This window comes from Microcaecilia unicolor, chromosome 3 (assembly GCF_901765095.1).
Source record: "Microcaecilia unicolor chromosome 3, aMicUni1.1, whole genome shotgun sequence".
In the NCBI taxonomy this organism is placed as follows: Eukaryota; Metazoa; Chordata; class Amphibia; order Gymnophiona; family Siphonopidae; genus Microcaecilia; species Microcaecilia unicolor.
The window spans coordinates 111475818-111488756 of record NC_044033.1 but is presented as its reverse complement, the minus strand read 5'-3'; the positions used below and the strand labels follow the sequence as shown (position 1 = coordinate 111488756).

At 45.0% G+C, this 12939-nt stretch overlaps 1 protein-coding gene across 2 annotated transcripts in view; it reads left to right on the top strand.

Moving 5' to 3' along the window:
* Positions 1-12939, top strand: part of NINL (ninein like) — a 247655-nt gene that overhangs the window by 71221 nt on the left and 163495 nt on the right. For both annotated transcript variants that reach the window (XM_030196281.1, XM_030196282.1), the window contains exons 3-4: positions 1264-1360; positions 10003-10178. In XM_030196281.1, coding sequence (XP_030052141.1) covers positions 1264-1360; positions 10003-10178 — 273 coding nt within the window. The remainder of the gene's footprint in view (positions 1-1263; positions 1361-10002; positions 10179-12939) is intronic.

Sequence of the window (12939 nt, the reverse complement as noted above, 5' to 3'; positions counted from 1 at the left end):
ACGGTACCTCTTCCGTCTCTAAAGATCTATTAAATAAATCTTTAAGAGGTCCTGCCAGAACCTCTCTGAGCTCCCTCAGTATCCTGGGATGTATCCCATCCAGCCCCATAGCTTTGTCCACCTTCAGATTCTCAAGCTGTTTATAAACTTTTTCTTCTGTAAATGGCGCAGTATCCACTCCATTCCCAGATATTCCCTCGGCAGCTAACTGCAGTCCTTCTCCAGGATTTTCCTCCGTGAACACCGAAGAGAAATAATTGTTTAGCACGTTTGCTTTATCTTCATCACTCTCCACATAGCCATTTTCATTATCTTTCAGTCTCGCAATTCCATTCCTATCTTTTCTCCGTTCTCAAATATATCTGAAAAAGGTCTTGTCACCTCTCTTTACATCTTTAGCCATTTTTCTTCCACTCGCGCTTTCGCTAGCTGTATTTCTCACTTCGCTTCTTTGAGTTTAATCCAATAATCTTCTACGTGAGCCTCTCGTTGCGTTCTTTTGCATTTCTTGAACAAAGCCTCTATTGATCTTATTTTTTCAGCTACTTGTTTGGAGAACCATATAGGCTTCTTGCTTCTCTTGTTTTTGTTTACTTTCCTCGCATAAAAATCAATCGCAATATTTATAGCAGCCTGTAGCTTGGACCACTTGTTTTCCACATCTGCTACGCCTTCCCACACCAACAGCTCCTTCTTCAGGTATTCCCCCATTTTATCAAAATCAGTACGTCTGAAATCCAGTATTTTGAGTTTTGTGCGTCCGCACTCTGCCTTCGCCCTTATATCAAACCATACAGTGTGATAATCACTATTACACTCATTCTAATGCTTTTTCCATTCATAAAGTCAAGATAGATAGGGGCTAGTTATGTGTTTACTAGTTTAAAAATCTGCTTTCATTCCTGTTCACGTGTATGTACATTAATGGTAATAAACCTTTACAGTACTCACTTCATTTTAGTGTTCTGGGGGCTTCTGTGGAATGAGGAGAGGCAACAAGGTAGGCCATGTCTCAGTAATAAACTGCTAAAATTGCGTGAGAGTGCTGTGAGTTTCCCACTGGAAAATGGCCAGAGCCATAAACTATGAAGAAATTGTATTCACTTTGTGGAAGAGGGAAGGGAAAGTGGTGTGAGGTCCTTGAATATTCAGGTACACATTTTCTATGGTGGCAGCAAAATATGAAATTTAATTACTGCACCAGAAAATTCTCAGCTGCTTGCCTGGAAAGTTAACACCAAGTTCTTTTTTTTTTTTATTTAGGTTAATTTTGAAGAATTCAAAGAAGGTTTTGTAGCAGTACTGTCAAGTACTATCGAATTTGGCCTATCTGAAGAGGAGAGCAGCTACCTGGAACCAGGTGAGAAGCTTCTTATCCAATTTTTTTTTTCTGTAAAACCAGGGAGATTCTTTTTATTAAAAAATCACAGGTTGTGACAACTCTTATTGATCCAGCATAAGAATTATCTAAAGATGAGAGATGATCATTAACGTGAACCTTCAAACCTATATTTAAGGCCTGTTGACTAAAGCTTCCTCCCATTTTGTGCCTGTGAGAAAATGCTACGGACCCGATATTCAAAGGATTTATGCTCATAACTTTGGGGTCCTTTTACTAAGCTGTGCTAAGAAATGGGCTTAGCATGCCCTTTCACAGGCCTTTCCCGCACACTAAAGTCTATTTCTAGCGCAGCTGTCCAAAAGGACTTTTTTTCAGTTTGTTTCATTAATGGCCATGCATGCTGATTTAAAAAAAATTACCACAGGAGCACTTACTGCCTCCTATTTAGGTGGCATTAAGGGCTCCTGTGCTATGGATGCACGATCCAGTTAGTGCAGTGGTAGTGTGCATCTGCTAGTTGATTAATGCATCCATGGCCATTCTCCGCCCCAACATGCCCCCACCCAAAAATTTACAAATCATTACCACTCAGTTAGTGCATGCAGATGGCACAACTAATGCGAAGCACTTTAGCGCATTCCATATTAAGCCATTTTTGCAGGGCTAGGCATGAGTTAGCACTGAAAGCAGCTTAGTAAAAGGTCTCCTGTGAGAGTTATGCTCCTAAATTGGCCTTTTTGAAAATTTACTAGGGCAGAATGCATAGGTTTATACTTAAATTTTCACTAACCTCTTAAATTTAGGAGCATAAAAAGTGGGCGACAAAGGGGCACTTTAAATGGGCTGTGTCATCATTGCTGTGCAGCAGCCGCTAGTGCGGCTTAGTGAACAGGGGGGTTAGGTAAGGAAAAAAATGTAGGAGCTTAGCACTGCTTTTTGAACTAGGCTCATAAATTAGCTCATAAAGAGGCCCTTTTACTAAGCAGCAGTAAAAAGTGGCCAGGGCTAGTTTGGATGCATGAAATTAGCATGCGCTGAGCCATTTTTTACCCCGGTGGGAAAAAAAGGTCTTTTTTTAATAGGGTGGTAAATGGCCATATGCTAATATTAAAAGTAGCGCACAGTGGTACTGCCCGAGCCCTTAAAGCCACCTGTTTACTTGGCGGTGAGGGCTCACGCACTACTTCAGTAATCATACAGCACATAGCAATGTAGCCGCGATGCCAATTATCAGCGGCAGGGGCGTAGCCAGACTTCGGCGGGAGGGGGATCCAGAGCCCGAGGTGAGGGGGCACATTTTAGACCCCCCCCCGCCATTGCCGACTTTGCCCCCCCCCCCTCGACCCCCCTTCCGCCGCCAACCCGCCGTCACCTACCTTTGCTGGCGGGTGACCCCAACCCCCGCCAGCCGAGGTCCTCTTCTTCTCGCAAAAGGCTTCCTTCTGTTTCTGACATCCTGCACGTGGTTCCACAGTTTAAACAGGATGGAATCTAATGGTCTCAGCAGTGCAGTTCTCAGTAATGCATTTATCTCCTGAAAGACTTACAGCACCCGACTTGTCACTGACCAATAGATCAACATAACAATATCTACTTTGTAATCACTCAATCTACTTTTCAAACTGAATCTGAAACAGTTTAAATAATATTCAAAGATTTAGAAAGTACTCATCTTAAAGATGAAGTGAAATTGTCGGGGGACTCAGACATCCAACATGTTTCGTTAAGCGCTGTATCAAGGATATGTATCTAAGATATGTCCCCTGAAAAGGGAGAAAGAGAGTCAGTTAACCCATTTCTCCCACAAAATAAAATCCAAAATAGAATACTTTCTTCCTACTTGACACTTAAGTGCCAGCTGTCTGGCAATACCTGCGAAGATGGCGACAGCGTTTTTAGCAATACTATTTAAACCTCCATCCATAGAAACGTCATCACTAGAAACCCCTCCCACAGGAATATTCCGCTAAACTAGCGTTATCCATTCCACTTCCTAGTTAAGACCCTTGGGAAAAAACAGACTGAAGAGGAAAGATCCTACAGTTACAGTATCAATAACTCACCATTTAAGATCTAACACAGAATGGGATTTCTCCTCCCAGTGAACTACCAAGGGAGCTTGTTGATTGTGAGTCATTATATGAGATTTATGTTCTGTCAGTCTAACCTTTACTGGGCGACTACTACACCCAACATAAACTAAATATCATGGACACACAATCACATATACAACATTTGCAGTCAGGCAAGAAAAGTTGCCCTAGCTTGGATGACTCGCTGAGTCTGAGGGTCCCTCCATTCCATGCCTGACAAAGAAGCCTGGCACTACTGGCAGCGACCACATGGCTCGTGTGAAAAATGACCATTAGAAGTGTCAGATTCGTAATATCAAGCTGTAGTCAGATGTTCCCCAGTAGTTTTGCTCGCCTATATGCACTAGTGGGAAATAAATAAATAAATAAACAGTGGGAAAATCCTCAAAAATAGGATAAAGTTGCATAACATGCCAGTACTGATGCATCACTCGTACCAATTGTTGACATCTCAGTAAAGGGAAGACAGCAGGTTAATAAATCATCATCAGTATCTTTTGGCTAGTCCTGTAGCAGCAATTCTCTCTGAGCAAAACAAGCTGGGAGGTAGGCTTGTCAAACTGCCTGTTATGGATAGCCACAGGCCAAAAACCTATCCTTCAAAATATCTACTTCATTTTTAAAGTCAGTCAATTCTGAGCACACTTGTTGTCAGGGCCGTGCCGATGCGGTAAGCGGGGTAAGCGCCGCAGGGGGGCGCCCACCTCTGGAGGGCGCCGCCGCGGTGCTTACTCTCGCCCCGCGCCGCCGAGGCCTTTAAATCTTTTACCTGGTCGCAGCAGCGTCAGTGAAAGCGCTGCCGACGTCTCCCTTCCCTTGCACTCATTGGTTCCCTCAGTGTCCCGCCTTCTAGAAGAAGGCGGACACTGAGGGAACCAAGAGCGCGAAGGGAGATGTCGGCAGCGCTCCGCTTTCACTGACGCTGCTGCGACCGGAAGTAAAAGATTTAAAGGCCCCAGGGTGCGGAGGAAAGAGCAGAGGCATAGGCGCCCCGTATAAGAGGCTTGGGGAGGCTAAGCCTCCCCAGCCCAACCATGACCTTTAAAACCGGCTCCGGTCCCCACCTGGCAGTGTTGACGGCGTCCCCTGTGCCTTTGAGCAGCTTACCGGCACACGCAGCACTTCTCTTGTTTCTCCTCTTCGTTGCCGTCGCGTCGTCCCACCCCCCCACCCCCCCTTCACGCGATTTGCGAACCGCGCTGCCGCTTAGCACTGCTTAAAAAAAAAATTTACACGTCAGCAGGAACAGGCTGCTTCAGCCAATCCCAGGAGCCTTCCTTCAGCCCTTGGGCGGAACACGCTGAAGGAAGGCCCCTGGGATTGGCTGAAGCAGCCTGTTCCTGCTGATGTGTAATTTTTTTTTAAGCAGTGCTAAGCGGTTCGCGAATCGCGTGAAGGGAGAGGACAATTTGCTGGAAATGGAGGGGAAGGGAGAGAGAGGAGGATTGCTGGTTATGGATGGAGGAGGGAAGGGCAGAGAGGGACAAGGATGGACATGGGGGCCCACGGAGAGGACAATTTGCTGGAAATGGAGGGGAGGGGAGAGAGGAGGATTGCTGGCTATGGATGGAGGAGGGAAGGGCAGAGGGGGACAAGGATGGACATGGGGGCCCACGGAGAGGACAATTTGCTGGAAATGGAGGGGAGGGGAGAGAGGAGGATTGCTGGCTATGGATGGAGGAGGGAAGGGCAGAGGGGGACAAGGATGGACATGGGGGCCCAGGGAGAGGACAATTTGCTGGAAATGGAGGGGAGGGGAGAGAGGAGGATTGCTGGCTATGGATGGAGGAGGGAAGGGCAGAGAGGGACAAGGATGGACATGGGGGCCCACGGAGAGGACAATTTGCTGGAAATGGAGGGGAGGGGAGAGAGGAGGATTGCTGGCTATGGATGGAGGAGGGAAGGGCAGAGGGGGACAAGGATGGACATGGGGGCCCAGGGAGAGGACAATTTGCTGGAAATGGAGGGGAGGGGAGAGAGGAGGATTGCTGGCTATGGATGGAGGAGGGAAGGGCAGAGGGGGACAAGGATGGACATGGGGGCCCAGGGAGAGGACAATTTGCTGGAAATGGAGGGGAGGGGAGAGAGGAGGATTGCTGGCTATGGATGGAGGAGGGAAGGGCAGAGAGGGACAAGGATGGACATGGGGGCCCAAGGAGAGGACAAATTGCTGGAAATGGAGGGGAGGGGAGGAGGATTGCTGGCTATGGATGGAGGAGGGAAGGGCAGAGAGGGACAAGGATGGACATGGGGGCCCAAGGAGAGGACAAATTGCTGGAAATGGAGGGGAGGGGAGGAGGATTGCTGGCTATGGATGGAGGAGGGAAGGGCAGAGAGGGACAAGGATGGACATGGGGGCCCAGGGAGAGGACAATTTGCTGGAAATGGAGGGGAGGGGAGAGAGGAGGATTGCTGGCTATGGATGGAGGAGGGAAGGGCAGAGGGGGACAAGGATGGACATGGGGGCCCAGGGAGAGGACAATTTGCTGGAAATGGAGGGGAGAGGAGAGAGGAGGATTGCTGGCTATGGATGGAGGAGGGAAGGGCAGAGAGGGACAAGGATGGACATGGATGGGAGGACAGGACCCAGGGAGAGAGAAGAAATTGCTGGAAATGGATCTAGAGCAAGAAATGAAGAAGAAAGGAGGAAAGTAAAGAAATAAATGGAAAGGAAGCCCTGGAAATGGAGTTAAGAGGACAGATAGCAGCAGACTCAGATACTGGGCCAGCATGATCGGAAAAAGAAAGTCACCAGACAACAAAGGTAGAAAAAAATCATTTTATTTTCATTTTAGCGTTTGGAATATGTCTACTTTGAGAATTTACATCTGCTATCTTATTTTGCAATGTATAGCAATTTGTTTCTAAGAATATTGCTGACAATTCCTGTCAGTGTAGCAAGTGGTGAGCGATCATTTTCACCGGGGGGGGGGGGGGGGGGCGCCAACTGATAGTCTGCAGGGGGGCGCCAGAGACCCTAGGCACGGCCCTGCTTGTTGTAGCCGAAAAAATTGGTATTTGAGTCTGTAGGGATGGAAAATGGCTGATTGTGCTCATTTTCGAAAAAGAAGGGCGCCCATCTTTCGACACAAATCAAGAGATGGGCATCCTTCTCCCAGGGTCGCCCAAATCAGCATAATCGAAAGCCGATTTTGGGCGCTCTCAACTGCTCTCCGTCGTGGGGAAGACCAAAGTTCACTGGGGCGTGTCAGAAGCGTAGCAAAGGTGGGACTGGGGTGTGCTTAACACATAGGCATCCTCGGGTGCCCGGTTGGTGTCCTGACATGTCAGGGGGACCAGTGCACTACGAATGCTGGCTCCTCCCACAACCAAAGGGCTTGGATTTGGTCGTTTCTGAGATTGGCGCCTTGGTTTCCATTATCGATGAAAATTGGGGACGACCATCTCTAGGGACGACCATCTCTAAGGTCGACCTAAATGTTGAGATTTGGGCGTCCCTGACCGTATTATCAAAACGAAAGATGGCTGTCCATCTTGTTTCGATAATACAGGTTTCCCCGCCCCTTCACGGGGACGTCCTGCGAGGACGTCCTCAGGAAAACTTGGGCGCCCCATTCGATTATGCCCCTCAATACGTTCAATGGATTTTCAATATAAAGATGTAAACAAATTGCTGTTGCATTTCCTGATCTTTAAATCCAAAATCTCAATCTTATACTGATGAACAGAGATAGTGAATTGGATGTTAGAGTCTATGGTGTTCAACACATGTTAGCACGTGGCCATTTATGGAACGAATGGAAAACTGGCCATCTTCCGGCAGTGGTAAAAATGGCCTTTTTTTTTTTTACATTTGTACCCCGCGCTATCCCACTCATGGCAGGCTCAATGCAGTTTACATGGGGCAATGGAGGGTTAAGTGACTTGCCCAGAGTCACAAGGAGCTGCCTGTGCCGGGAATTGAACTCAGTTCCTCAGGACCAAAGTCCACCACCCTAACCACTAGGCCACTCCTCCAACATGAAAAACCCATGTAAGAGTGCGCTAAGGCCAACTTTTACCACAGCTTGGTAAAAGGACCTCTTAGGTTCCTAGGTTTGGAGGAGTGGCCTAGTGGTTAGGGTGGTGGACTTTGGTCCTGAGGAACTGAGTTCAATTCCCACTTCAGACACAGGCAGCTCCTTGTGGCTCTGGGCAAGTCACTTAACCCTCCATTGCCCCGTGTAAGCCGCATTGAGCCTGCCATGAGTGGGAAAGCACGGGGTACAAATGTAACAACAAAAAAAATAGGACTCAAATTTAGGAGCCTAAATTTAGCTCAGCTTTTTTTGAATATGGGTACCTTGGTATATAGAGACCTTAGGGACCCTTTTACTAAATCGTGGTAAAATTTGTAGTTACTGCAGCTTAACGCAGGAATATACCATGCAGTAGCTGCAAATTTTAGATGACAACCAGTGGGGTGGAAACAGCATTTCCTAATGCTAGTCCCATGTGAAAGTAGCAATTAGCGTTCGGTACCTTGCCACAGTTAACATGGGAAAATTTATTACCTCCTACTAAGAGCTAAGAGCTCCTGCATTAACTGTGCGTAGCTAGTTAGAATGTGGTACATTTAGGCATTTATTTTAGAAACACTCTTCTTGATTTGGATGTTTCAAAAATTGACATTTAGACATCCATATTGCATGGATGTTCAAATCCCGTTTATATAAAGCCAGGATATGGATGTCTAACACTGAAGTATGTCCTTTTGGCAAGAGAGTGTGGTCTAGGCATGTTTTGGGTGGGACTAAGGAGGGGCCAAAATATGAACGTCCAACTCTGACCACAAATTGGGAAGGGAAATCCATGTCTAAAAAATATGGACGTCCGTAATTAGACCTGGTACGTGTCACGTCCAAGTTAGGGACAGGCTGTTCTAAAATACATGTGAGATGGATGTCCATGTGCTGGAAACATCCAGCATGAACATCCATTTTTTAAATTGAAACATCCAAATTATGAATGATAGAAAACAAGGAACACAGACATCTGTGTGGCACCATAGGAACATCTGTCTTATAAAATAGCCACACAGACATTTCTGCAGAGCAGAGGGGTAGCCTAATGGCTAGAGCAGTAGGTTGCGGCGCAGGGGACCCAGGTTCAAATTCCACTTCAGCTGTTTGTGAATTTTTTTGTTTTAAATTGTGAGCCCTCCTGCTTGTTCTAAAATACATGTGAGATAGATGTCTGAGTCAGTATGTCACAAATGGACGCTCATATTCTGAGTTGGCCATCCTTTCTAAAATGCTGCTTCTAACGTGCTAGTTGGATAACGCTTCCACACCCATTCTCCGCCCATGCCACACACCTTGACAAAAAAATTCAGAAATGCTCAGTTTAATGCATGGAAACAGGAAAACTTCTGCAAAACCCCTTAATATGATCACGCAGTAACATGTTTCTGCATGTTAACCACATATTATGGGCTAAATTCTATATATGACACCTGAAAATTTCACGCAGAAAAAAAATACACCTAGGTACATTCTGTAAAGTACGCCTAAATTTTATAGATTAGGCATAAATTTCTGCGTAGTATATAGAATATGCTGAGCACCTCTCCATGCAACCAAATGTAGTCGCAGTCATAGGAGCCAAAATTATTGGGTGTGCCAAGCCCAATGGAAATAACCCCTCCCTGGACACATACAATATTGGGGGTGCTCATGCACTCACAGCACCCATAGAGCTGGCTCCTATGGTCACATTCATTTAGACCATGTTTTACTTGGCATAAATCCCAACGCCTAAATTAGGTGCAGAGCAGGTGTATTCTATAACAACGTACATAGATTTTAGAAATGCCCACACCGCCTTTTCAACTATGCGACCTAGAATTTAGGCACACTGTGTTATAGACTATGCTTAGCGAGTTTTGTGTGTAAATCTTAATGCCAATTAGTGTTGGTAATTGCTCACTAATGTACAATTAACAGCATTGATTAGTTAACCAATTGAGTTATGCGCATTGTTATAGAATATGCTTTGATTTCCGCACAGAAATTAAGGCGCCATATATAGAATCCTGGGGTATGTTCTTAATTTACTTTTGTAAAAGGTCTCCTTAGTTGCTTTGTTCCTTTTTCTAGAACAGTTTTTCTGCTTTGAACTGGTGATACTCCTTTAAGAACTCTTGAGATCTCCCCATTTCTGATTTCCTCATGTTGCCACCGCTGCCACTACCCTAAAAATACAGATGTTATAGTGGCTCAGAAGCAATGCTGTAAACTGCTTTATGGAGAAAGAGGCTTTAACTTTCCAGCCAGACCTCTGCATTTAGCTAAAAAGAAACTGGATCTGACTGAGCTGGAGGCCTAAAGGGGTAGAAAGAAACTACAGGGGCTATAAGAAAAAGAAACAACGAGTCTTTTGGGCTTTTCTTTCTGTCTCTTTTTGGCTCCACTTCCTTTTAGGACTGCACCTTTCATTCTCTGGTGTGGTACTTTTCCAAATGTCATTATAAGGTGAAACCTCCTGCTTTGAGAATTACTGATCCAGATAGTCATGTTTAACCTTCTTTTTTTTTTTTTTTTTTGGGGGGGGGGGGGGGTCATGTAGTGATTCCGGAAGAAGTAAAACCCAAGTTTGTGAAAGGTGCCAAGCGTTATGGCCGTCGTTCCCGGCCCGAGTTTCAAGTTGCAGAGGTGGAAAGCCCCAAGTTTTTACAAGAGCACCAAATTAACGGCACTTGGAAAGGTCAGCTGAGACGTTCGGCATCTCTGGAGAGCGTGGAGGTAGGCATGACTCATATCTCGCTTATTCTAAACATCAACCAACTATGTTTAACTGTAAAGCTTTCAGTAAAGCTGGAAGGTGCACCATTCATGATGGTCACGGTAAATGGATCAGATGCATTTCAGGTTTATTCTTGAGACTCTTATGCAGCATTGATGCAAACTGTCAGATGTATTGCTAGCTGCTAAAATGAGTCCAGCATCCACAGACGGGGCCCTGGAGAGACACTGGAGGCTGCTGCTCATAATTCATGTCTGGCACAGGGCCATATTGGCTTAGGGCACAGATCTGCAAAACTTGGAGTCCCTGACTCTTTTATCTCCGACTCACTGATTAACCTTCCAGTCCCCAGCCTGAAATTGGGGGGGGGGGGGGGTGGCATGGGGGATGCACAGGGAGTATGGGGGGTGCAGAGGTGGGCTGGGGGGCAATGCATTACTCTCTCTCCTTCCCCCCTCATATCAGTGCTCCCATTAAGCCATAAGACCCCCCATTAATCAACAAATTTTTATAGCCCAAATCAAATGCCATGTTCATAGCCTTCTCTCTCTCTATATATATATATATAAAGCTATGAACATTTTATATATATTATTGCATTTGTATCCCACATTTTCCCACCTATTTGCGGGCTCAGTGTGGCTTACAATACATTGCAATGATGGAAGTACAATTTGTTACAACACAATTATGGTTACATTTTGAGGAGTTAAGTTAGAACAAGGTCCAGGTATCATTAAGGGAAGTAAAACAATGGGGAAAAATGATTAAACACTAGAAGAACAACGGATACTGGTAGGGCAACAGAACATTAGCAGGAGAACTTTTGGGCTTAATGTTTATTACCTGTAAAATTTAGGTTTAAGTTTGTTGAAGTTACGGGGGATAGTAGTACTGAGGAGAATGTATTGCTGCATTATTTACAGTGTGTGTAGACTTCATGTGTTTTGATCTTTTCGATAGACTTTTTCAAAGAGATGAGTCTTTAATAGTTTACGGAAGTTGGTTAATTCATAGTTCGTTTTCAGATTTCGTGGTAATTTATTCCAGAATTGCGTGCTCATATAAGAGAAGGTTGATGCGTGCAGCATTTTGTATTTTATGCCTTTGCAATTAGGGAAGTGGAGGTTGAGGAAAGTGGTGCATGATTAAAAGCTTTCACAAACTATTGCCCAGCTGTTCAGCTTGCACTTTGGAATTTCTCCCCTGAGGCTTCTCATCCTGAGACCCATCCAATAAACCTTTAGGGTCCAGACCTTCAGTTTCAGAACTCATTCCTGCCTGAGTAAATAGCTTGGATCAAAGAAACTAAAGGAGAAGGTTGTCATGCTGAAGTACAAATTTTGATTATGAAACAGTGATTAAATATTCACATAGCAAGCACCCTGAGCCAACAGATTTCTTTTCCACTGAATATAATTAACCTTGTATGAACTTGGCTGCTAATAGTGTGTGGAACTGGACAATGTTGGCACATTTAGACTGACTCTGGACAGTTCTGCTGAAAGAAATCCTTCAATCATTAATCAATACTTTCTCTGTGAAATAGTAGTAGTAATAATAATAAAAAAAGTCAAGTGCATTTTTATAATATACTACTGCATTCCACAAAGCAAAAGGAGCAAGTTCCCACATGCCATCTTTTTTTCTTTCTGTAGGCACAGGAAAAATAAAAGATATTAAATGCTCCCAGGTTCCAATCTAAGTCATGTTTAATGTAGGATAAAATGCCATAAATAAGTAAATAGATAGATAGATAGAAACTCTGAATGTTGAGCACCTGATTCTCATAATATGATGTCTGTTTTAGTGGCCCTTTACCAGGAGAACAAAAAAAAACCCTCTGCGCGAATATAACACGTGCTAGGGTGTCCCCTGTAACCAGCCCCTCCAAATGACAAACGGATTACAATTTATAACAAGTTACTAATCTATCTATGAAAAGTTATTCCGTTATTGTACTTCCTCTGTGTATATCCCTATGCACAAACTGGCATGTTTGAAAATATAAGTGAGATTAAATTAAAAAATTCAATAATAAAGACCTACCTATTCCAGACCTCCCGCTCTCCTGGTCCCCCGAGCCGCAGGGTGCCCTCCCGGCACATACCTGAAGCCACCCTGGTGGTCTAGTGGATTCTTCGGGGCAGGAAAGATCCCCAGTCTTTCCTGCCCGCTGCCAGCGCTGACCATCTTGTTGCCGCATCGTTCTTTAAAAATGGCTGCTAAGACTTACAACGGCGGCCTTGCAAGATTTCAGCAGGGAGGGAGCCCTGCATTTAACAACCGGCTCGCAAAATCTTTAAAAACTTAACAACCGAGCCAGCTCCAGCACACCACTGCTTCCAGTGCTAAAATTCAGATTTAGTTCAGGGAAATTAACAACCTGACTTATGCTGTGCAACAGGTGTAGCCATCTCTGGCCCTTGGGAACTTTAAAATAGGCCTCTTGTTCAGGATATTCAAACTATGCAGATTAACCAGGGGGTCGATTTTCAGATTGATTTAACCAGCCAGAAATGGCTCCTGGCTGGTTAAATCGCTTATTCGGGGCTAACTGCTCATTTCAGAGGCACTTAGATAGTGCCACTAAAAATAATCGGTTAGCGCCCAACGTGAAACGGACTATTTTGGGGACATTCAGGGGAGGAGTCAGCATGTGATATTCAGTGTCAATATTCAGCACTTAACTGGCCAAGATAACCGCAAAAAAAGCCAGTCCTATCTTTATGCAGTGTCCTATAGCTGGTTAAATGCTGA